Here is a 25,853-nt window from a genome sequence, read left to right on the forward strand (position 1 = left end):
TTAGCCTCACAATACCCTTTAATAAGATATGAAAAAAGATTCCCTTTTACAGATGGATAAACTGATGCACAAATAAACTAAGGGACTTGCCTGAGGTCACAGAGGTAGTGAGTGACAGAGCTGGGAATTTAACCTAGCTCTCCAAAGTCCCAGTCCTGTGCCTTAGCCTCAGAGTCCAAGAACCAGCCAGCCAACTCCTTTCTAGTCTACACGCTTGTACTTTGAACTCCCTGGCCTAGGACAGCGAGAGTATGACAAGTTGCTAATAGAGAGAGCCCCCTCACAACTAACAGTGGAGGTAGAGCTCTTCAACATCTGGCTAGAAAAGCCAGCAAGAAGTATCCAAAAATATTTATTGGGTTTAATCAATCTGAGACCCTAGAGTAGACTAGCCCTGAAGCAGAAATATGGATGAAATAGTTCACATCAGTGGTCACCAACTGGTCAATCATGATTGATTGGTTGATCCTGGAGCCTCTGCCAGTTGATCGCGATCTCCGGACTGCTAAAAGTCCGGCAGCGCAGCAGGGCTCCCCAACAGGTAACTGGTCAATGGGAGCTGCGGGGGTGGCGCTTGCGGGCATGGGCAGCGTGTGGAGACCTGCTGCCCCGCCTCCCCAGGGGTTGCAGAGACATGCCATCAGCCAGCCACTTTTGGGAGTGGCGTGGGGCCACAGCAGGTAGGCAGCTTGCCTGAGCCCCACTGCACTGTCGGCCGGGAGCTGCCTATCGTAAATGCCTCCCCGACGGAGCCTACACTTTGCACCGCATCCTGCACCCCAATCCTCCTGCCCCAGCCCAGGGCACCCTCCTGCACCAAACTCCCTCCCAGAGACCACACCCCTCATCCTCTCCTGCACCCTCAACACTCTGCACCAACCTGGAGCCCCCTCCTGAACCCAAACTCTCTCCCAGAGTTTGCACCCCTCACTCCTGCACCCCAACCCCCCACCCCAGGCTCAGCCAATGCACACCCCACAGTTGAGAATGTTATACTGATTTGTGACAATCCCTGAAGGATTTTGGATCTACAAACCACCAATGACACTAATAAAATTCATGAAATGTCCAGTGGATTCTAGGAGATTAGGTATAATGTGACTGTATGACCCCTGCACCCAAACGCCCTCCCAGAGCTGGCACCCCAACCCCCTACCCCAGGCTGTGCCCGGAGCCCCCCCCCCACACTCTGAACCCCTTGGCCACAGCCCAGAGCCTGCACCCCCACCCCCTGCCCCAGCCTGGTGAAAATGAGGGAGGGTGGGGGAGAGCGAGCGACGGAGGGAGGGGGGAAATGGAATTAGCGGGACGGGGCCTCAGGGAAGGGTAGATCCTGGGTTGATCTTAATTCAAAAAGTGATCTTATGTGTAAAAAGGTTGGAGATCACTTGTCTACACTGAAACGCACATACAATGGGACGATTAAACTCCCCAGTTCAAACTTGAAGCAAAGATAAGGTTAAGCATATGGTCAGTCTGTTAGAAACTGTCAATGATCCCTGGGTAGAATCCAGAGAGTTCAGATCAGCACTTCTGACAAAAAAAAAAAAAAAAAAAAAAAAAAAAGAAAAAAGTACTAAGATTAGCAGTAGACAACCCATTTACTAAACAGTGATTTTTCATGCATAAAAAGTTTTTAATAGAAGGCTATAAACCTATGTTCAAACAAAAAGTAAATAATAAATTAGACTTGTCTACTTGTACCTTTGGTGGAGGTTACTGATTTCCTCATCTTTGCGATTAATTTCCACTCTAGCAGTTTTGATAAGTGCTGAAATATTCTTTTTAAGTGCCTGATTTTCATTTTGTAGAATGGAGTTCTATTTAAAAAAAAACACATGGAGAATTAGCCTGAAATATTTACCCTCATACATGCATAAAAACATCATTAGACACATGATAGCAATTAGAAAAACAGACATTCCTATTAAAACTGACTACAAAATGTATTGCAACAGTGATGTAAAAGGCAGTGAATGAATGGTCTCTACACGAGTCAAAAGTCTTCACTCTTACTTCTGTTCCTTGTGTTTTTGATATATTAAAAAATATAATCACCAAGATGTAACCATGTTTTATACGGCATGCCCATAGAATTGCACTGATGTAATCCACATCCTTCCTTGCTCCAGGCCCTCTACTATTTGTTGCTCTCACTGTCATTGTGTCAAGTGTACAATTTAGCTTGTAAGCTCTACAGGGCAGTGACCGTAATTCTCTCCTGGCAACATTAGTCTACACCGGGCCTACTGGAATTGATAGTGGGCATCAGATTGTTCTCATCAAAGCATGACAAAATAAAATTATATAGGAACAAATTCTGAGGCATTGAGCATCTTCAGCTCTCACGGCCATCAGTGGGAGTTGAGGTGTTCAGCATCAGGTCTTCATTTTTTGCTTTCAACTCCCTAATCTTCAGGATTAACTACTCTGAATGGCTGCAGAGACCCTGACACTAAACATTAAATAGACATTATCAACAAAAGAATTGGACATCATTCCAGAAGCAGCCAGCCAGCTCTCTCTCTCTTTTTTTTTTTTTTTAAAGTATAGAGTTAGGGTTCCTAACAGGCTAGCTTACATTTTGTATGTAATTTTTAGAAACATAAGTTTATTTATCTACTAAAGGCACAAGTGACTGTCTTTTGCTTTAAAGATTCCTGGCAAAGTTATTGCAGTAGATACCTACCAGAAAGGTACGATATTTAAGTAGCTGTAAAAAGCAATAAAGAGTCCTGTGGCACCTTATAGACTAACAGACGTATTGGAGCATAAGCTTTCGTGGGGGAATACCCATTTCGTCATAGCTGTGTTATTCTTTCAAAGCAATATACATCGGATGCCATATTAGTGTATTTAAAGCAAACTGAATTCTCATTGATAAGTTTTAAAGATACCCTTTAGCACACAGTACCTGTGCCTGTACTTCCTTAAACTTCTTCATCAACTCTTTAATCTGCTGCTGACATTTTCCATACTCTGCCTTCAACTGTAAAATAAAGGTGTTTTGACTTTATAGAGGTTGACTATGCAAAAGTTGGTTAAGTTAATGGTTATAAGATTTGTATCTGGAAATTGTTCTGTAGTTAAGGACGTAGCTTATAAAATAACATTTCTTCCCAAAACCATTCTCATTTTAAAATATTAACTTGTCAGAAAAAAAGCTGTCAGATTTAAAAAAAAACCAACATGTTAGCCTATTCATGTGAGTACATAAAATAACTTCCCCAGTTTGGGTGTTAAAAAAGTTACAAAAAAGCTCACTGAATTTCACATGAGCAGAGTAAACTTACATGTGCATATATGTACAATAGTAGTAAGCTAGGGAGTTACAGGGAGCCAAGCCACTAGATGAAGATGAGCTTATCTGGAGTCACAAAACAAGCTTCTGCAGAAGTGGAACTTCTGATGAGTTTAAAAGCTGTGCTAAGCTGCAGTTCTGCATGCATTCCTTCTCTTACAACCTTTAAGAGCTCTATGGGCAGAGCAAGTCCTGTAGCTTTCTCTGGTTTTGTAAAGTATGAGTCCCCATCAGGGACCCCGTGGACTTTATGTAATGCAGAGGACTCAGTTTAAAATAAATATAATGAAAAATGCCAAAACCCAAACTTTCCAAAAAACAGTCAAGGAACAAGTTCTTGTTGAGGTCAAAAGAATAAACAAAGTTTTAGAGTTTCTAATATAAGATACTTTTTCCTAACTTCTGGATGATTCAAACTTTTATAAAAATGAACATGCAGTTTTCCAAACAGTCATACTTATATCACAATTTAGCCAACTGCCTCCAAATTTCCAAAACATTTATTTTCTTTTTATTCAGGAACTACAATTAAGAGGTTTAAGGTAAAGTAGTTTAAGTTTTGCAGTTTCAAGATTACTTTCCTGACAAGCCTAATCACATCCTTAAGTATACTGACCGTTTCTCCATAATCAGTGCAAGAGTTTTTTCATAATATAATTGGGAGGAAGACTGAAATGTCAAAGGGTATAATCTCATCATGACACTTCATGCATTAACACAGGAGTCAGCAACCTTTCAGAAGTGGTGTGCCGAGTCTTCATTTATTCACTCTAATTTAAGGTTTTGCGGGCCAGTAATACATTTTAACAAGGTCTCTTTCTATAAGTCTTTAATATATAACTAAACTATTGTATGTAAAGTAAATAAGGTTTTTAAAATGTTTAAGAAGCGTCATTTAAAATTAAATTAAAATGCAGAGCCCCACCCCCGGACTGGTGGCCAGGACCCGGGCAGTGTGAGAGCCAATGAAAATCAGCTCACGCGCTGCCTTCGGCACGCGTGCCATAGGTTGCCTACCCCTGCATTAACATGAGAATAGATAGAGCCATAATTAGAACACGAGCCCAATTCTCTTACATAACCTTTGAAATTAAGATAAAATTGTTTAGTACATAGTTTTGTTATATTAAAGTTTTCTTTTTTTCTTCTACGATTTGACCACCAGTGTTGTTTTAAAACAATTTTTGCAGTCTGCTAGCATATGACAATTTTTTCTATTAGCTGTAATCATATTAATACACACATCATTGTAAGTTGCTTCCTTTGCAGTTCCTTCTTCAATCAGGATCTCATCAAATAAGTTTAAACAGTTTCTTGTGGGTGTAGAGTTTTGAGCAGGATTGTCTGAAATAAGAAATACTCATTAAGTAAAGGAAAAAGATATGATCAAAGTAGTTTGTTATGCAGTGAGCAGCCTTCTGTCACAGAGGAGAAGCCTTTTAAACAAGACGGCTCATATTCTTCAATGAAAAAGTCACAACAGTAAAAAGATTCTCTCCTCTCACCCCCTCCCCCACTTTAATATTTGTGCTACTTTTATTTTATTTGAAAATGTAAGGGCCTAATTTGCATTCTAATGTAAAAGTGAATGAAATTTAGTTTTAAAGTCTACTTGCAAATATTTTGCTTAAAATTTTTTATTCTTGTTACTGATTCATAGGACAGCTACCCTCACTGAATGTGAGTGCATTTTACATGATTGGTTAATACTAACTGGTTAACAATTAAAACAGAGAGCAAATGCATAGCAAGTCCTTTAATTTAAGTGTGCCGAGAAGGGGTAAATCTAGATGGTAGGCCAAATTTCCAGGATTTTAAAGTCAGTAATTAATGGATAGCCAGAACAAAGTGTGTCTTGCAATGCATTCTGCATCTGGCCTGGTTCAGTCTTAGAAAGATTTCCAGTGGGAGAAGATTCCTGAAGCAGAGGCCAGCTACCAAGAAAGCCCAGCCTCGGACTCCTGCGAGTTACATATACAGGTAGCAGGCAGGTCATTCAGAAAGAGAAGGGGCAGTCTCAGCACTCAACCCAGTAACCAAGGATGTTCCAAAATGAAGGGCAATTAGAATATAACTGCCAAACTTTCCTCTTTGTTGTTTTATGTCCCCTTCTAAGCCTTGACTCACTTGCTTTAGCTCCACTGTAATGCAGAAGCATAGACCACAGACAAACACTCTCCCTCATCCTATCTATATGTTTTGTTCATCAGTCACCTAGACTTCAAGATCTCTGTGACAGGGATTGTCTTCTTTGTTATTTGTTATGAGCCTACCACAATGGGGCCCTAATCCTTGACTGAAATTCATAGATGCTACCATAATACAAATAGATATTATTAACAAAATGCATCCAGTCAGGCAGGTGACACTTTATTTGTGCGTAGCATCAAGAATCCTCACACAGTAGATCAAACTGAATAAGACAATGCAGCAGTTTACTATCTACATACCTAAAACAACTGAAGTGCTGTCCAACCCATCGTAAATATCCACTGAGCTCTCATCATCATCCCTAAGAGAGGAAGCTGCAAATAAAGCAAGATCAAAAGCAAAATGTTTAAACTTTTAGTAACTTTTAAGCTTTACTCTTCTATGCGAGTGTGCATTTCTCAGAACTACAATTAACACTAATGTATTAATGAACAATATTTTACATTTGTATAGCACCTATCATTGCCAACTACTTCGTAAGTAAGCATTGTACTGCTACACATTGGTGGGAGACAGGGACATTTTGGCCAACGACACTAAGGCAAGTTACCACTCCTATGAAAAAAACAACTCTTTAGTGTCAATGAGAAAAAGACAGACCCGTGGTTCCCAAAGTCTTAGACAGAAGACCTACACATAAATAAATTTGTAAGCAGTAAGTCAGCCATATTGAAATTTGAAACCCTAGTCCAAGGGCACTTCACACCCAAAGCTTGGGCCACTCTGGAAATTAGATAAAAGCATCATAACACCAAATGACGGAAAACTACTGCTATATTTAAATCTCCTCATAGTACATTGATAAGAAATTTAATATAGCAATCTGTTTATGTAATCTGTGTTTCAATTCAAATAGCTTATTCATATGATTAAAGTTTACTAACATTTTAATAATATAACTAGAGCTCTTTGGAAAAAGCTGCGAGGAGTCCTTGTGGCACCTTAGAGACTAACAAATTTATTTGGGCATAAGCTTTCATGTGCTAGAACCCACTTCATCAGACCCACAAGCTTTTGCCCAAATAAATTTGTTAGTCTCTGAGGTGCCACAAGGACTCCTCGTTATTTTTTTTGATACAGACTAACACAGCTACCACTCTGAAACCTGGAAAAAGCTGGTTCATCAAGACTGAAATTTCCCATGAAAGCAAGCCTGCTTTGAAGAACTTGCAGGGGTCCCTAACAGCTCCCTTGGCAGGCTTCAGGGGAGCCCCATCAAGTGGGCTGCTTTGGGCCAGAGACTGCAGGTCTTCCAGATTTCCTGCAGCAGAGCTGAGAGCCTGGAAGCCCTGGTTCTGCAGCAAGGAGCCTAGAAGCCCTGAAAACTCTGGCTTGAGCTAGAAGCCGGAAAGCACTGGGAGCCATAGCTTTCAGGGCTTTCAGGTTCCCTGCCACGCAGCTGGGAGCCTGGCAGACTTGGTTCTCAGCATTTAAGCTCCTAGCACTGCAGCAGAGATTCTGAAAGCCCCAAATGAATCTGGAGCGGTCAGGCTCCCTGCTGCTGAACCAGAGTCCTTGGCTAGTTGGCTCCCTGGGCTGAGCCAGACTCTTGAAGCAGCTAGCTCCCCAAGCTGTGGGAGTCAGCCAGCTGGCCTAGAAGTTTGGAAGCCCTGAGATCTCAGCCTCGGGGCAATCTGCATAGCAGGGCTGCCCCACAAGTGCAGACCCCTGCATCTCTGGCTGATGTGAATTGTGTCAACAGCTGTTTCACTGCAGCTATTCAATGATGGGCAGCAATGAAACTGATATGAATCATGCAAAAAGAACAGGAGTACTTGTGGCACCTTAGAGACTAACAAATTTATTAGAGCATAAGCTTTCGTGGACTACAGCCCACTTCTTCGTGGGCTGTAGTCCACGAAAGCTTATGCTCTAATAAATTAGTTAGTCTCTAAGGTGCCACAAGTACTCCTGTTCTTTTTGCGGATACAGACTAACACGACTGCTACTCTGAAACCTGACATGAATCATGTTTATTTCACTCAGCTGCTGCTGGGTATCAAGGAGCATATTTCATTTTAGAAACACCATGTTTCAGTGTTTCCAAAAGAAAAAATTTCCAAATCCCCCAGTTCACAAGAAATTCTGAATAACATCTTTTATTTGTCTTATTTTTCAGGTTAACAATCCAAGTCTTTTCAATATCTTTTCATATCAGACTTCTCATGCCTCTACTCAGTCTCGCTGGTGTTCCTTGAACCCCTCCAATTCTGCAACAAACAGTTATTACTACTGAAGATATTGGTATGCACAGGGCATCTGAAATTTATGATCTGGTCTTGTGTGCCTTGTTTTGATTTTCTCTTGGTTGGGAAAATAATGTTTACAGTATCTTGATTGCTTGTGAAAGTAAATGTACTCATGCATATACAGCAGACACAAACTAGTACACCTCCTATAATATTCCCACATAAAAAACTGTATTAAAATGGAGTTCACGTTGAGGGTAGCAACTTAAAGGTAAGAGACACTACTGGGATGTTGTAGTTATCTCAAAATCCTGCATTACAAAACCCTCTACACACGTTAAGATACCCACACAACCTTAACTCTGGCCTGTACTGACACCAGGCATTAACCATAGGATTATGTCATTTTAGTACTTGCAGTACCAGATTAGATTAAACTGATTTTTAAAGACACATTCTATTTTCACTCATCATAGTATTACTATACATATGGTGTGGAGGATTTGTCTTCATGTTGCAAAGTAAAAAATTAACAACCTATTTAATAAAGGTCTTACCATCACAAGGAATATCACATAATGTCAGTCCATCATCATCTGTTGCCATTATACTAATTCCCTACAGCTTCCCCATCTGCGTGTATACAATAAAAAAGCAGAACAGTTAGATTAACCAATAATTTTAAAACAATATCATTGAACTAAAAGCATCTTTAAGGATTACTCACAATGCGTTCGAATTTGGTACTCATTCTTTAATGAGATCCAACAACAAGCAAAGTAGATCCAGGTAGATTTTTAATGCCAGGTTACAGAATTTAGCTCTGTAGTCTGGCAAAATAAAATATAAATAAAGGACAACTTCATACACAATTAGAAGTGTTCTTAAGCATGACAAAATTTTATTAATCTCTATATTATTTAGTATTGCTAAATAATCGTCATAGGAAAAAACTTTCCTATGCAGCCAGCTCAGTTTATACTGCATAAAGATAATAGGTCTACCAAGTGTATTCCTAAACCAATTAATGAAAATAATCCAATTCCACTCCTGTCTACACTTTAAAAGTAAATTCCTGTTACACTTAAAAACCAAAGCAGCAACCCGTATAAACACTGCACATTTACAAAACATTTTTCCCACCAATGGATCCAATAACACTTAACCCAAGACATTGTACATCAACTGGAAACTATCATTTCATCCTTCACACCCTCATTGACATGCAGCCACCGCCAAAGTGAGGGGGGGCAGCCTGGTGAACATTGATTAATTCAATGGGGGAAGGGGGGGGGGGGACTAAGATATCTGGATAACAGCAGAAGTAACTATGCTATGAAATCTTTACCAGGGCATACACATAGGGCAGCATTAAGATTCTCAGTGGGCGGAGGTGTTGCTCTCCTCTGGACTTTCTCCAATTTGTCCAAATCTCTCCTGAAGTGTGGTGCTCAGAACTGGACACAATACTCCAGTTAAGGCCTTATCGATGTTGATAAGAGTGGCAGAATTACTTTTTGCTTACACCATTCCTGCTAATACATCCCAGAATGGCATGTGCTTTTTTTTTTTTTTTTTGCAACAGTATTGTACGGTTTGTTAATATTTAGTTTGCGATTCACTATAACCCCCAAATACTTTTCTGCAGCAATCCTTCCTAGGTAGTCATTTCCCATTTAGTATGTTATGCCATGCCAGGGATGGCAATGGGGAGAATAGGGGTTATGCCATGCCAGGAGGTGAGGGAAGAACAGGGATTGGGTTTATGCCTGCCCAGGGATGGTGGGCAGCTGTGGGCTATGCCAAGATGGGGATGACAACGACTGGGCGATGGGGCGAGGGCAGACAGGAGCTATGCCAGGCTGGGGGAAGTACCTGGGAGGGGGCATGTCAGGCTGGGGATGGCAACAGCTGGGCAGAGGGGTGGGAGCCATGCCAGTCCGGGGGGGATAATGCCGGGGGGCGGGATGGCAGCCGGGCAGCTCATACTGGGTGGGGGTGGCAGCAGCTAGGAAGGTGTAGCTGTGCCAGGCAGAGAGGGTGGCGTCTGGGTGGGGAAGGTGGTGGTGGGGGCTGTGCCAGGCAGACGGGGTGGCGGGGTTGTTCCAGGCTAGCGGTGGGGGTGGCTGGTGGGGGGCTGTGCCAGGCTGGTAGCTGGGGGGGACTGAGCCAGGCGGGGGGCGGGGACTCGGTCTCTCTCTTCCAACCCCTCCCCCTGGCTGCGCGCATCCGCCTGGTGCCCGCCGCGGACCCTGTCCCGCCCCCTTCACCAACCGGGTGGCGTCTCTCCCGCGCCGCGGCAGCTTCCCAGAAACCCGGGATCCCCCCACTGCCGCCGTTGTCGCCGCCGCAAGTCCCGCAGGCCGGGCCAAGGGGAGGAGGGGCGGGTTTCGGGCAACTGCCAGCCACTCAGTAGGGACGCACAGCACGTAACCTTATAGACGTCACTAGTTTCCGCCTCTAGGAAAAAACAGTTGGCGCGAAAGTGAACCGTCTGCGGCGGCCCCGCCCCCAACAACCTGGCCCTGCCCCCCTCCACTCAAGCTCCGCCCCCTTCTCTCTGTGCCCCGAGCTCCACTCCGGACCCTCGAGCTCTCCTCTCCTTCCGGAGCTCCTGACCCAGCGCCCCGCCTGCCCGGAGCAGATGTACCTGCCGGGAGGGAGGGGTAATGCCTCGCGTCCTGGGGCAATAAGCAGACGAGGAAGTTCATTTTTAAGTCTCTATTTTCACGCCGCAGCTAAAAATACAGCCGCACAATCCTCGTGGTCCGCCCGTGGGCAATGCTCGTGGCGGCCAAGGGGGAGAGAAACAGCGCCGCGAATTGCCTTTGCCTGCGTTAGTAACACTGTTTGCAACATTATTCGTTTTTCACCACCGTCCCCTCCAGCGGCGTGTTGGGTACAGTGAGCTGGGCAAGGTCTCCGCCATGAAGCACCACTCTGAAACTATTTGCAGCTTGAGGCCCTTATTCAGTGAAAGTAAAATCGACTCGGTGTGGGCATAAATGGATCCCATCGTAGGATCAGAGTGTAAAATAGGAGGCCCCGATCCTGCTGTCAGTGAATCAATGTCTAAACTCCTTGAAAACATTGTAAGGCTGCCTCCTTCTCATCCAGATTCCCCCACCAGTCTCTGTTGTGCCCTGGTGTCTACAGATCACTGCCAACACGCAAAGAGACAGCTACAGTTCATGCGCAGCTAGTCAGTATCAAAACATGATCGTGTTCTAGTTACCGCGTCGCCCTTCTCCCCGAGCCCGAGCCGACCTGTTCGTCTCTACACCTGCTGTCTCCTCGCTGCCCATGTAGCTGCAGTGTCATACTTAGTGCCTTGGCACCGGGCAGGACCGAGCTCTGAACGCTGAACCCGGGCAGAACAGAGCAGTAGCGTCCGTGATCACAGAGAAGGGACAGGGTAAGACTCGCCCCAGCTCCCGATGCTATAAATAGAACTGCTGCTGCTCCCGTTGAGCCCCTTGGAAAACTACAGATCCCAGCATGCAGCGCTCGATCTTCTGAGTGGCCGCTCGGCTCATGAGGGAGTGTTGCATGCTGGGACACGTAATTTTCTACCGGCCCCGCGGCTGGGGACCCGAGGCTACTTCCTTTTTCTCAGCGGCGCTGGTTGGTGACGTTTTGCCAGAAACGGAAGTTTGTCTTGCGCGAGCTGCGCGTCTCTTCTTGTCCCCCACGTGTCGCGGTGTATCGGAGCTTCCAAAGGGACGCGCGCCTCTCCTCCCTCCACGAGAGACCCCCGGAGCTCGCGGCGGGGGATGGAGGCCCTGCGGCTCCGCCTCGCCGGCCCGCTGCAGCTGGTGGCGCAGCGGAACGAGAAGAGCAGCAGCGAGCTGGGCAGGTTCCTGGCCAAGCAGGTGAGCGAGTGGCCGCGCAGTGCCAGTGCAGCTCCCGGGGGTACGGGGCAGCTCCCGGGGCAGCACTCCTAGCCCGCGTCTCCCCCCGCTCCCTCCTGCTGCGTCATCCGGCTATCGCTGTGGGGCTGGGGAGGAGAACAAGGGAGCCCCCCCTCTTCTGAAACACTCCCACCCCTCGTCTACTTCGCCAGAACTGCCCCCCAAAGATACGACACCCCCCCCCCGCCTGCCGTCCATCTCCCTCCCTCCCGCCCCAGCGTCTGCCACGGAGAGCAACGGACAACTGCACCCTGTGCAGAGAACACCACACACCCCCGTCGCCCCTCCATCTTTGTTTCCTGCTGGCTCTCACCCTGCAATGCTTGTCCAGCCCTATCTGCTCACCTAGGTGTATCCGTAATGGGGAAAGGACACAACATCTTTTCTACTGCTCTGCGTAGTTAGATCTTTTTTTCTTCTGGCCTCTATAGTTGTATCCATGGGAACTCCCCTTCCGACATGTCTGTACTATATTCCCATCGACAATAAACTGTTCCTTCTTGGTTTTAATCTCCACTGTCTTCCAGGCCTATGGAGATGAATCTACCCTACAGTGAGAGCTAGAGGGAGCTAGGTATTGAAATACCTTTGAGGATCTGGGCCTCAGTTTCTCCGCTTCAGTCCCCTACACTTCAGGATGTATTTTTCTCACTCTCTTCTCTGTAAATATTAGAGGGTTTATGGTCTAGTAAGTAAAGGACAGGAAGTCCTGGGTTCTATTCTTAGCTTTACCACTTGCTGTGTGATCTGGAGAGGATCTCTGACTTCTATGTGCTTTAGTTTCTTTAGTTAAAAAGTAGGGTTACTTATCTACTTTGTGGGATGTTGAGGTCTAATTCATTTATGTTTGTGAAACATTGGGAGGTCTTCAGTTGGAAGAGGATATAAAAGTGGGAAAATTATGTATTCTAGTATAAAGCAACAGAGGGTCCTGTGGCACCTTTGAGACTAACAGAAGTACTGGGAGCATAAGCTTTCGTGGGTCAGAACCTCACTTCTTCAGATGCAAGATTCAGACTAACACGGCTACCCCTCTGATAGTATTCTAGTATCTTTCATGACCGAAGTTTCAAAGCACTTAAACAGCATATATACACACACACACACACAGCTCAAACTACACTTTTCCATTTGAGTGACTAGTAGGAAATGTTCCTGATGTCTGAGTGTGAGGGAGGCTAAACCATCAAACTTTTTCAGGGTGTAAACTTTTATTTCAAAATGATTTTTCTCTGCTACAGTTAGGAAAAACCTTCCTACTGTGAATCTGTGATTTGCAGTCTTGTTTATTTTTAGACCGCGCTAGTCATTGGTGGTTACAGATTTCTCAAGCACTAGTAGGAGGAAAGTGAAATTGACGTGCAAGGATTTAGCTAACACTATAAGTGAACATGTATGTGGGAGATCAGATAAATGCGAGAACTGCAAACATGATTGCACGTGAAACTGAGTAATTGTCCGTGACTATTGCAGACTGTTGTCTTCTTGCTTTGTGCTGTTTACTTTTTTCGCATAAGGTGTTGATGCATATTGCTTCAAAATAGTTAATGGTAACATGACAAACATGCCACCACCTTGCTCTGTCATGGACTGCTGCTTCCCAGTTACTAGGCTCGACCTCACATGTTTTCAGGTTTGACTTCAATGTATCTTTATACCAATTGTACCAGCCACCATGAGAGTGACTGCCTTGTTTTAACTGACCATAAATTATGGTCTTGAGTGTTCTTGAGTCAGCCATACAAATAAGGTGCCCAGACCAATGCAGCTGAGCCATTATGAGCATGCTTTGAGTGCAGGACATCTGTCAACAATTGAGGACTTTGGTATTAGGAATCTTGATCCACTATTTGATCCTTCAAACAGACCGAAGGCAAATGGGACTGATTGAGTTTCCTGGAATGGGGCAATATGTTGTTCATGTCTCACAACCATACAGAAGTGTCGTTAGCACAACTGCCCAATAGATATTTTGATTATCACTTATTTCGGTGCCCTTATTATTCTGTAGGTGGTGTAGCAACTTCCCAAATGCAGAGCTTGCCTTAGACAGCATGTTCTCTAGGTAACAAGAGGAGCAGTGAGAGGAGTGTTATTGATCTTAATAAATGGGTAGACATGCACAGCTCCCTGCACAGGTTCATACAGTATTTCCGTTTTCTTTAGACTAATTGTGAAACCAAAGCAATTAACTGCATGAACGAAGTGATCAGTTATAAATTGAATGCCATTAATCTAGTGAACAACTAGTGCACAGTCATCAACAAATAAAAGTAAAAAGTAAATAATAAGTAAAGCTGCCACTTTTGTGTGAGCACAGAAGTGTTGCAGATTAAACAATTTAACATTGGTGCAGAACTGAATAAATACTTCTGTCAGTATTATGAAATGCATGCTTAAGCATAGCCAAAAAAACAATGGAAAAGAGTATGGGAGCAAGCACAGAGCCTTGTTTGGGGCCATTGGTGACAGGGGTCCGATTTCTTGCCATTTTCCACCACTCTGACCAGTGTCCCATTGTGGAAGGACCAAATGACAGAAATAAACTTTGCACGGCATCCAAAGATGAACAAAAGTTTCCAGAGTCCCTCATGATTTACAGAATCAAAAGCCTTAAGGGTGATAGGTCAAACTGATAAAGGTGAACAATGTTGACATCCTTGAAATCCTGTGGTACTGACTCTTGCTCCCATATAATATGGAAGAGCCTTGTAAGGTGCCTTGCGATATAGTAGCCAGCCTGCTTGTACAGCTCTGCTGGAATGGCATCTATTCAGGTGATTTCCCTTGTGACATCTGCTTGACTATAGTCTTGTATGAGGTAGGGGCTGTGCAGGCCCTTCTTCTACAGGGTGTTGTAGAAGAGCATTCACTGCTTCCTCAGGGATATCTGAAGTGTAGTTGAGAAGTAAACTCAAGTGTCCCGTCCATCAAGCATTTATTTTTTGTCAATTAAAACTTGATTGCCATCCAGAGTGCGTACAAGGGTTATCCTGTTTCACCATGGAGACCAGGAAAAAAGCTTTTGGTGTGCTTGCGGTCTGCTATTGGTTATAATTCCGCCACTTTGTTTTCTGCCATTGCTTTATCATATGCCGAAGTTTGATCTGAACCTTCTGATTTACTCAATGATATGCAGCCGTTCTGGCAGCTGAACTTTATCTGCTTTGTAGGCTTGTAGCAAAAGCATGCAGTGAGTTCAAGAGCTGACATAGTTCAGAGTCATTCTCATCAAACCAGTCCTGATATTTCCTCTTAATAAAGTCAAAAACTTCAGCTGCCAAGTCACATGTTGTAGGAAATTGACAAGACTGTCAGAATGATACATTTGGGAGCTGAATCTGACAGATGAGAAGCAGTGGAATAAGGCATTGAAGTTATTCATGAGGAAGAAAGACCTGAGAAATGGAAGCGGGGAAGGGTAGAATAGCAGGAAGAGGCAGAGCAGTCCATCTCTCTCTGACTGCAGCCAGGAGGCCAGTGAAATAGTATGAGATCTGGGAGAGAGAATGTCCTTCCCCTTTCCTGTAGCTTTAGGAGAAGGTGAGCTTCAATTTTATTACTCTTGCTTGCTGGAAACTGATAGAAAGATGGATTATAGGTCAGGGGCCAGTGGTAGAACCCTGGTGGATAGTAGTTAAATTCTTTTGGCGAGATGAAAGACTGTGGTGGTATTGCCAGGCTTTGAACCTTCAGTTTCCGAGAACTTAGTGCCTTATCATTAGGCTTAGGCCACTAAACAGCAGTCATCTCCAGCCATCTGTTCTGTTCATCATTTTAATTTGCTAAATATATTATATCTTTATGGCTTTATATACGGGATACATGCTACTTGTATCGTTCTGCAACTTCAATACTCTTGTTTGGCTCCCTTCTCCTCGTCCCTTTAGTATTTCATAAATCATTGTCAAAGGGACTTGTCCAAAATCTATTTGGTACTCCTGGGGGAATTCTGCGCCACTGCACAATGCAGAAATTTGCAGAATTCCTCATTTCCCCTGCAGAATTGGGGCGGCAGAGCTGCTGGCCACCAGCAGGGGCTGCTGGACTCTGCAGAGCCCAGCTCTCAGTGAGCGGAGCACCCCAACCTGGCTGGGCTGGAGGCTGCACAATCTGCTTGATCTTCATTCTCCCAGGGATGGGAGAGGACCTGGGAGACCCAGCTCTGGCAAAGGGTGAGGAATGGCAGGGCTGCGCCACATCACGCTCCTGACAGGACAGTAAAGAATCTGAGGGGAATAAAGCCTCTGGGGGTGCTGGTATCTGGGCTGGGAGGTAACCTGCAGCTGGGCTCTGGGGGAATGGGAGTGCAGGAGTCTGGGCTCTGGGGGACCCACACAGCCCCCTCTAGTACCGCCCAACTGCAACTGGGTTGTTGTAGGGGTTTTTTAAATTCTCTGCTCCTGGGGGAATCTTTTTTTTGCTGCTGTCTATACTGTTGACATACTTGTTGACAGGCATTTTGAAATAAATTACTAAAATAATTGAAACTGAAGTGATTATACTGTGTTGTTTTGACAAGTAAAATATGCAGAATTTTGCTGAATTTTAAAATACTCTGTGCAGAATTTTTAAAATTTTGTCTCCGAATTCCCCCAGGAGTAATTTGGGGAAGAGAATCCTGCTTTTGGGGTTCATTTTAAATAAGTGTTTAAAACTTCTCCCTCTGTTTATAAGGGATTTTGCTGTTCATGCTTAAATGAGACGTATAAATAGTGTTTCAGCTAAAGAAAAATAATCATGCCACAATTTTAACCAATCTTAATTTCCTGACCTTGCATTTCTGGGTAATGCAAGCAAACCCCATGTTTGTGAGGGGCAGCAATTAATTTGAGTCTAAAATGAAAGGTATTAGTGTGGTTACGGGCACGTGGTGCATACACTAAGAAGGACACTAGTGACTGAATGTTGTAGGTATTTATTTGGACTAGATAAAATGAGTTTGGCTTAGTACATTTATTGTTTGTGGGGGATCCATATCATGCAGCACCCTCACAATTGGCACCCTTGTTGGCAACTCTGTGAGAAGCCAAGAATTGAATTGTCATGGCAACAGAATGACCCTTCTCACCATTAGAGGGATTTCTCTAGCTCAGTGGTTCCCAAACTTTGACAACCTGTGAACCTCTTTCACGAAAATGTCAAGTCTCACGAACCCCCTCCTAAAAATGAATATTTCCAGGGATTTTCTCCTTTACCTGAGTATAAATTATAAAAGCAGTGATCTTGGAAATACACAATTTGTTTTTATGACATGATTATTACACACTATTTATTATTAATTATTATTTATCATTACAGTATTTTTATTACATTATGAAAACGGCAACACTCTTCCAAGATCTCACTTTCGTACCTTGTATCACTTTGAATAAGCCTGTTTATAAGACAGGGTTCCTATGTTTCATCAAGGAGTATCAGATGTGAAACAGCAGGAAGGTATTTAAGAAGTCAACTCAAAGAGTTCCTCCTACACAAGCATTCAGGTCTTGAACAGTCCAGGCAAACAACACATGTTACAACAAAGCTTAAACTTGTTCTTTATCATAATTTTAAAAACAATACTAGCTGCCTATTTCATTTTAAAAACAGCAAAAAATATCTACATCCTTTTCAATTCTTATAAGGAGTCTTGAAGTTTAAATCTCCTCAGTGTGATAGATAGGCTTGCTTTGATCTGCTTAGCTCTTGGAAATCCAGGGGCTCTGGGCTGCTGGCCCCGTGCTGCCCGGGGTTCCTAGGGACAGCTCTGTCCGCCATTAGGGATTTTTTTCCCCGAGAATCCCCTGTAACATTTTGCGAACACCCAGGGGTTCATGAACCCCAGTTTGGGAACCACTGCTTTAGCTAGAGTAGGTTCAAGAAAGGCTGGTAAGGAAAGGTAGGGGGAAGTTTTCCCTGCTGCTGGTCATGCCATATTTACTCTGTGAATAGAGGATTTCAGTTTTCATTGGTGTCAAGGGGATATCTTTCACAAGCACTAGCCTTACCTATTAAGGCTATGTCTGCACTACAGAGTCTCTGCTGGCACAGCCCCCTTGTGTAGATGCAGCCTACCACCAAATGAAGAATTTTTCTGTTTGCCTGTAGGAACGCCACCTTCTCGAATGATATTAGATAGGTTGAGAGCAGCGCAGTTCTGTCAATATAGCTGCATCTACATTTTTTTCATACCTAGTGTTCGATATAGCTAAGCTGATATAACTTTTTTAAGTGTAAACACTGAGTTGTGCTGCATCCATGTAAAAATGTATCTTCAATTTCTATGTTTAAAAAAAATCAAACTTAATTGTTCTAGTAATGTTTACATACAGCCTGGTCCAGTAGCAATGTAAAAGTGAATTAGCATAATAGGCATTATCACCAGTATTTGTGCACCAGCCATAATAAAATACTCAGCCTGAATGTTCATACCATATAGGAAAAGTTACTGTCACAACGGACATAAATTTTCTATTGTCCTTAATGTGCAGTAAATATTTGGACTTCAGACTCTCTTGAATCAGAACATTGCATTTTCATGGGTGCAGTCTCAAATACTGGTTTTATTAGAGAAAATAGTTTTGGCTCCTTGTGGCAGTGTAGTTTCTGTGGCTACAGTTCAGAAATTTGAAGGTTAAACTACAAGCAGGAGGGTAACACAACATCCTTCTTTTTTTCTCCATGTCTTTCATTACTCTGTGAACTGAGCAACTTGAATTGAAAGTTCTGAGTCTTTGTGCAGTTTCTCTATTTAGTTATGGCTTAAGCAGCAAGTAAGCGAGCATTTGAGAGACTCTTAAGGGACATCTGGGACACTAGATTCTGGTTCTCAAATTGGTTGATTCTTTTGGATTACTTTAAGCTTATTACTAACTTGTTATCTTGCATTATGACTTTCACTTCTCAGATGTATGTGAATTGAGGGATCTTTTAGTAAAATAATAATTTGCAGCTCTCAATCATTTGCCTCCTTAAAATGTTAAGCTTTAAAACAAACAAAAAGATTTAGCTATCAGATATGCAATCACATAACATGTAGCAAAGATTTATGCTCCGTGCTGAGCTCTTTCTGCCTCTCTGGCTCGGCTGTGGCTTCTGTGAGTGATTCTATTAATAAAGAAGCTGCTCCTGCAGAGGAGAAAAAAACCTCCATCCCTGACATGTGTGGTTTGCAACAGTCTCTTTAAACACTAGCAATCTGAAGATATTTGGTCTTTACTGGGCTCTAACAAGCCTTTTGTTTACACATACCATTCAGGGTATTGCCTGGTTGTAGTTGTGCATATTGTTTTATCTCACTCTTTTTGCCCATTTCTTGGTAGTATTTAGCTTTTTCCCATGTACCATGCAAGAGGGAGGTGTGTATGTGAGACAGGAGTGGTTCTGTCTGATTTTGCAGATGGCTGTAGCTACCACCTGTAAAGCCACTAAAACTTTAGTCACAAAAAAATTAATGATCCTTTTTTTAAAAGGATCAAATATGGTGAGCTACCATGACATGCATGTGCTAACCTTCAGTACAGAAATAAAAATAACTTGCTAGATATATGTTCAGAATTGGGAGAGAAATATCTCTAACAATTTATTATATGTATTATCATAACATCAGATTGTCTTATGATTGCTGCTCTCTGGTGTTATGAATCTAGTCTGCCGATGCTTTCCAAATCAAACTCTACATTGGAAATAAACTTCTGATACTTAACTTGCCCGCCATTCATCTTAATGCCCTTCACCTCAGGACAATATGGGATCTGTATGCAAACAGAATGAGCAGTGTGTACATGTTTTCTTTTCATGTGGGACAACACAAACCTGCAATTGAATTTCCAGGTCAAATGAAAGTCTAGCACTCAAATTAAATGACACAACTTCACACTGCACAAAACATTTAGAACAAGGAAATGGTGTTTTACATAAAACTGCTAGGAGCGCAATTTGGCTGTCAATCCTTCCTCGTATGAAGGCAACTGAAGATTATTTTCATCCGCCCTCGGTGGAGTTATGCTTCTTCATCCCCTGACCCTCTCCTTTCCAGTAGACTTGTGATTAGTTTAAATTAGGCACAAGCCTTTACAGCTAGAAAACGGCAGTTGTTGCATTTGTATCTAGCCCACAGGAGTGACCATGTTATCTGTTATCCTTGATATTAGTTTAGGTGGGACTGTTATCCTCCCCAGTCTTTGTCCTAATATTAAATAGTCTATTGCCTATCAGGAAGATGCCTGTTCCAAGGCAGTAGAATGTACTCTTTGTTCTCTATAGGTTTGTCTTGATTAGGAAATGTGGTTGAGTCTAGGCCAGGTTTAGGCTATGTCTACACTACTGACCTTACAGCTGTACCGCTGCAGCTGCACCGTTGTAAGGTCTCCGGGGTAGCCGCTGTATGCTGGTGGGAGAGAACTCTCTTGCCAGCATAATTAAACTACCCCCAATGAGTGACGGTAGCTACATTGTCAGGAGAGCATCTCCTGCTGACATAGCGCTGTCCACACTGATGCTTTTGTTGGTGAAACTTACGTTGGTCTGGAGGGTGTTTTTTTTTCACACCCCTGACTGACAAAAGTGGTAGTGGAGACAAAGCCTTAGTTGACACATGCTAGCTATGTCTGACCTGAACTCTACCTCTTCCATAGGTATGCAGGTTAACACCTCAGCTTATTTTATCTGTCTTGAGCTTAGAGCGTGACTAGCTAAAGATAACAAGGAGTCTGGTGGCACCTTAAAGACTAACAGATTTATTTGGGCATAAGCTTTCGTGGGTAAAAACCTCACTTCTTCAGATGCATAGAGTGAAAGTTACAGATGCAGGCATTATATACTGACACATGGAGAGCAGGGAGTTACTTCGCAAGTGGAGAACCAGTGCTGACAGGGCCAATTCAGTCAGGGTGGATGTAGTCCACTCCCAATAATAGATGAGGAGGTGTCAATTCCAGGAGACGAAAAGCTGCTTCTGTAATGAGCTAGCCACTCCTAGTCCCTATTCAAGCCCAGATTAATGGTGTTAAATTTGCAAATGAATTTTAGTTCTGCTGTTTCTCTTTGAAGTCTGTTTCTGAAGTTTTTTTGTTCAATGATAGTGACTTTTAAATCTGTAATAGAATGACCAGGGAGATTGAAGTGTTCACTTACTGGCTTATGTATTGTGGAGGAACAGTATGTTACCATTCCTGATGTCCGATTTGTGTCCATTTATTCTTTTGCGGAGGGACTGTCCGGTTTGGCCAGTGTACATGGCAGAGGGGCATTGCTGGCACATGATGGCATATATAACATTAGTGGATGTGCAGATGAATGAGCCCTTGATGGTGTGGCTGATGTGGTTGGGTCCTCTGATGGTGTCGCCAGAGTAGATATGGGGACAGAGTAGGCAACGAGGTTTGCTACAGGGATTGGTTCCTGGGTTGGTGTTTCTGTGGTGTGGTGTGGTTACTGGTGAGTATTTGCTTCAGGTTGGGGGGTTGTCTGTAAGCGAGAACTGGTCTGCCTCCCAAGGTCTGTGAGAGTGAGGGATCATTTTCCAGGATAGGTTGTAGATCGTGGATAATGCGCTTGAGAGGTTTTAGCTGGGGGCTGTATGTGATGGCCAGTGGTGTTCTGTTATTGTCCTTGTTGGGCCTGTCCTATAGTAGGTGATTTCTGGGTGCCCGTCTTGCTCTGTCAATCTGTTTCCTCACTTCCCCAGGTGGGTATTGTAGTTTTACGAATGCTTGATAAAGATCTTTTAGGTGTTTGTCTCTGTCTGAGGGGTTGGAGCAAATTTGGTTGTATCTTAGGGCTTGGCTGTAGACAATGGATCGTGTGATATGTCTTGGATGGAAGCTGGAGGCATGTAGGTAAGTATAACGGTCAGTAGGTTTCCGGTATAGGGTGGTGTTTATGTGACCATCACTTATTTGCACTGTAGTGTGCAGGAAGTGGATCTCTTGTGTGGACTGGTCCAGGCTGAGGTTGATGGTGGGGTGGAAATTGTTGAAGTCCAGGTGGAATTCTTCAAGGGCCTCCTTTCCGTGGGTCCATATGATGATGTCATCAATGTAGCGCAAGTAGAGATGGGGCACTAGGGGACGAGAGCTGAGGAAGCATTGTTCTAAGTCAGCCATAAAAATGTGGGCATACTGTGGGGCCATGTGGTACCCATAGCAGTGCCACTGACTTGAAGGTATAAGTTGTCCCCAAATCTGAAGTGGTTGTGGGTGAGGACAAAGTCACAAAGCTCAACCACCAGGCTTGCTGTGGCCTCATCAGGGATACTGTTCCTGACAGCTTGTAGTCCATCCTCATGTGGAATATTGGTGTAAAGTGCTTCTACATCCATGGTGGTCAGAATGGTGTTTTCAGGAAGAACACCAATGCATTGTAGTTTCCTCAGGAAGTCGGTGGTGTCTCGAAGATAGCTGGGAGTGCTGGTAGCATAGGTTCTGAGGAGAGAGTCCAAATAGCCAGATAATCCTGCTGTAAGAGTGCCAATGCCTGAGATGATGGGGCGTCCAGGGTTTCCGGATTTATGGATCTTGGGTAGCAGATAGAATACCCCTGGTCGGAGTTCTGGGGGTGTTTCCATGTAGATTTGTTCCCGTACTGTAGCTGGGAATTTCTTGAGCAGATGGTGTAGTTTCTTTTGGTATTCCTCAGTGGGATCAGAGGATAGTGGCCTGTAGAATGTGGTCTTGGAGAGTTGCCTGGCAGCCTCCTGTTCATAATCCGACCTGTTCATTATGACTACAGCACCTCCTTTGTCAGCCCCTTTGATGATAATGTCAGAGTTGTTTCTGAGGCTGTAGATGGCATTGTGTTCTGTACAGCTGAGGTTATGGGACAAGTGATGTTGTTTGTCCACAATTTCAGCCTGTGCACGTCTGCGGAAGCACTCTATGTAGAGGTCCAGTCTGTCATTTCGACCGTAAGGAGGAGTCCCCTTCCTGTTTGCTCAGCCCAGCGTGGTGTGGAGTGCTATCAGCGAATCTTTCCAAGTGACCATGCCTCTACGCGCCAAGCGAGCCCCAGCATGGAGCAATGGCAAGTTGCTGAACCTCATCAGTGTTTGGGGGGAGGAAGCTGTACAGTCCCAGCTGCGCTCCAGCCGTAGGAATTACGATACCTTCGGGAAGGTATCAAAGGACATGATGGAAAGGGGCCATGACCGGGACGCCCTGCAGTGCAGGATTAAAGTGAAGGAGCTTCGGAGTGCCTACAGCAAAGCCCGCGACGCAAACGGCCGCTCGGGTGCTCCCCCCGCAACCTGCCAATTCTACAAAGAGCTGGATGCGATACTTGGGGTTAACCCCACCTCCACTCCGAGCACCACCATGGATGGACACTTCAGAGCCGGTGGGGGGGGAGGGGAAGGAAAACGGGAGTGATGGTGGTGGACCGGATGGAGATACCCCGGAATCCCTGGAGTCATGCAGCCAGGAGCTCTTCTTGAGCCAGGAGGAAGGTAGCCAGTTGCAGCGGCCAGTACTTGGTGGAGGACAAACAGAAGAACAGGTTCCCGGTAAGCGTTTTTTTTTTTTCTCGGGAAGGAATTTTTTCGGTGCGGGCTCTTTGGGAGAGGAGGATTAGGCATGCGTGCCTAGATGCGGAATAGTGCATTGATGTGCTTTATCACGTCGTGTAATCGGCCTCGGTAATCTCCTCGAATGTCTCATCCAGATCCTGTGCAATGCGCTTGCGCTGGTTTATCGGGAGAGCCACCAGGGTCCTTGTCCCAGCAAGGCTAATGTGTCTGCGCCACTGTGCCACGAGGGGCGGGGGGACCATTGCTGCACACAGGCAAGCTGCATATGGGCCAGGGTGGAAGCCGCATTGCAGTAGAAGACCGTCCCTTGCTTCCCAGGTCACCCTCAGCAGCGAGATATCGTCCAGGACGAACTCCTGTGGAAAATGTTGGGACAGTGTTCAGTGTAGGTGCCTCCTGAAGCTGTTGGCTCTCCCCAAGGCACAGAAAGAGGACAGTGCAGCCCTGAAACAATCAGTCCCCCTTACTCACCATTTTGAGGCTCCTGTGGGATGTGTGCTCTGTTTCAGACGGGAAAATTATGCTATTGTGTAGACCCTGTGTGTTTTCTACTCCTTAAGTGCGGGGGGAATCATTACTCTGTCTGGTATAAACAATGCTGCCTCTGTTAAATGTTGCATTTTGCCTATACAGCTGCATCAACCTTGAGACCTCAGCCGTCCCTCTTATCGCCTGCTCAGAGACTGCAAAGACTCAGGAAGAGACCGCGAAAAAGCAAAGAAGACATGCTGCAAGAAGTGATGCGACAATCTATTAAAGAGAATGAGAGAGCACAGAACTGGAGGGAGAGAGAAAGCGGGATCCGCCAGGAAAACGCAGCGCACCGGCAGCAAAGCTCTGATAAGCTCATAAGCATCCTGGAGCGCAAAGCAGATGCTATCCAGGAGCTGGTAGCCATGCAGAAAGAGGAGCAGTATCGCAAATGTCACCCCCCACTCTACAGCCCTTGTCCCAAAACTCTTTCCGTTGTGCCCCACTGTCACCTCCAACCCACTTTCCCCAACTTCCGTGTTCTTCACGCCACCCGCTGCCTCCAACACCAGTATCTTCACCACCCAGCCCTGAAAACCACGACACTTACCCTCTGCACTCAACCCACATCACCATGCAGTATAGCTGTCCTGAAGTGCAGCACTCACTGCACAGCACACCAGACAGGACATACGCGAATCTGTGATTGTACTGTTCCCCACTGCACCCCCTTGTTTCTTTTCAATAAATAATTTTTTTTTCTTTTCAATAAATGGATTCTTTGACTTTTTGTAAACATTCTTTATTATTGCATAAAGTAAAAGACTCCTTAGCCCAGGGAATAAACAGGCACTGCAAGTCTGCTTGTCTGCTTAGCAGACACTGATTCCTAAAGATTGGAACTACTGTGCAGGGCACCAGATACCATTGCTGGTTTTCAGCCTCAGATTGCTCCCTCAAGGCATCCCTAATCCTCGCAGCCCCGCGCTGGGCCACTGTAATAGTCCTGCTATCTGGCTGTGCAAATTCAGCCTCCAGGTGTTGAACCTCGGAGGTCCATGCCTGAGTGAAACTTTCGCCCTTCCCTTCACAAATATTATGGCGGGCACAGCACGCGGATGTAACCGCGGGGATGCTGTTTTCGGCCAAGTCCAGCTTCCCATACAGAGATCATCAGCGGCCCTTTAAACGGCCAAAGGCACACTCCACAGTCATTCGGCACTGGCTCAGCCTGTAGTTGAACGGTTCCTTGCTGCGGTCAAGGCTCCCTGTGTAGGGTTTCATGAGCCACGGCATTAATGGGTAAGCGGGATCTCCAAGGATCACAATGGGCATTTCAACTTCCCCTACCGTGATCTTCCGCTCTGGGGGAAAAAGTCCCGGCCTGCATCTTCCTGAAAAGCCAAATGTTCCGAAAGATGTGTGAGTCATGCACCTTTCCGGGCCAGCCTGTGTTAATGTCAATGAAATGCCCACGGTGATCCACAAGCGCCTGGAGAACCATAGAGAAATACCCCTTCCGATTAATGTACTTGGATCCTAGGTGGGGTGGTGCCAGAATAGGAATGTGCGTCCCATTTATCGCCCCTCCACAGTTAGGGAACCCCATTTGTGCAAAGCCATCCACTATTTCCTGCACATTACCCAGAGTCACGGTTCTTCTGAGTAGGATGCGATTAATGGCCTTGCAAACTTGCATCAACATGATTCCAACGGTCGACTTTCCCACTACAAACTGGTTTGCTACTGACCGATAGCTGTCTGGAGTTGCCAGCTTCCAGATTGCAATAGCCACCCGCTTCTCCACTGGCAGGGCAGCTCTCAATCTCGTGTCCTTGCGCCGCAGGGTGGGGGCAAGCTCCTCACACAGTCCCATGAAAGTGGCTTTTCTCATCCGAAAGTTCTGCAGCCACTGCTCGTCATCCCAGACTTCCATGACGATGTGATCCCACCACTCGGTTCCATGGTGCTGAGCATGTCCGTGAATGCCACAAGCAATTTTGTGTCGTACGCATTACGCGGCTCAATAGCATCGTCGGACCCCTCACTCTCACTGTCACTTTGGATCTTAAGGAATAGTTCGACAGCCAAACATGACGTGCTGGCGAGACTTGTCAGCATACGCCTCAGCAGTTCGGACTCCATTTCCCGCAGACAGATTGCGCTGCACAGAAACCGTTGAAAGATGGCGCCAAAGGTGGACGGAAACAAAGGGATTTCTGGGATGCGAAGCGATGGATCACGGGGCATTGGGACAGGACCCA

At 44.9% G+C, this 25,853-nt stretch overlaps 2 protein-coding genes across 5 annotated transcripts in view; one reads left to right on the plus strand and one right to left on the minus strand.

The window, feature by feature from the left end:
* The window catches only part of CASP8AP2 (caspase 8 associated protein 2), a 31,097-nt gene extending 19,982 nt beyond the window's left edge, over nucleotides 1–11,115 (minus strand). Inside the window, exons 1-6 of one of the 3 annotated variants that reach the window (XM_054024146.1) lie at nucleotides 10,969–11,115; nucleotides 8,259–8,334; nucleotides 5,752–5,826; nucleotides 4,545–4,645; nucleotides 2,915–2,989; nucleotides 1,705–1,820 (exon numbers count right to left, since the gene is read on the minus strand). In XM_054024146.1, the coding sequence (XP_053880121.1) occupies nucleotides 1,705–1,820; nucleotides 2,915–2,989; nucleotides 4,545–4,645; nucleotides 5,752–5,826; nucleotides 8,259–8,307 (416 nt within the window). In that variant the 5' untranslated portion in view covers nucleotides 8,308–8,334; nucleotides 10,969–11,115. Of the gene's footprint in view, nucleotides 1–1,704; nucleotides 1,821–2,914; nucleotides 2,990–4,544; nucleotides 4,646–5,751; nucleotides 5,827–8,258; nucleotides 8,335–9,975; nucleotides 10,062–10,351 lie in introns of those variants that run through there. The other 2 variants (XM_054024145.1, XM_054024144.1) reach the window with 2 other exon arrangements.
* A 262-nt stretch (nucleotides 11,116–11,377) lies between these two features.
* The window catches only part of MDN1 (midasin AAA ATPase 1), a 187,992-nt gene continuing 173,516 nt past the window's right edge, over nucleotides 11,378–25,853 (plus strand). For both annotated transcript variants that reach the window (XM_054022038.1, XM_054022040.1), the window contains exon 1: nucleotides 11,378–11,573. In XM_054022038.1, coding sequence (XP_053878013.1) covers nucleotides 11,475–11,573 — 99 coding nt within the window. In that variant the 5' untranslated portion in view covers nucleotides 11,378–11,474. The remainder of the gene's footprint in view (nucleotides 11,574–25,853) is intronic.

Source organism: Malaclemys terrapin, chromosome 3 (assembly GCF_027887155.1).
Source record: "Malaclemys terrapin pileata isolate rMalTer1 chromosome 3, rMalTer1.hap1, whole genome shotgun sequence".
In the NCBI taxonomy this organism is placed as follows: domain Eukaryota; kingdom Metazoa; phylum Chordata; order Testudines; family Emydidae; genus Malaclemys; species Malaclemys terrapin.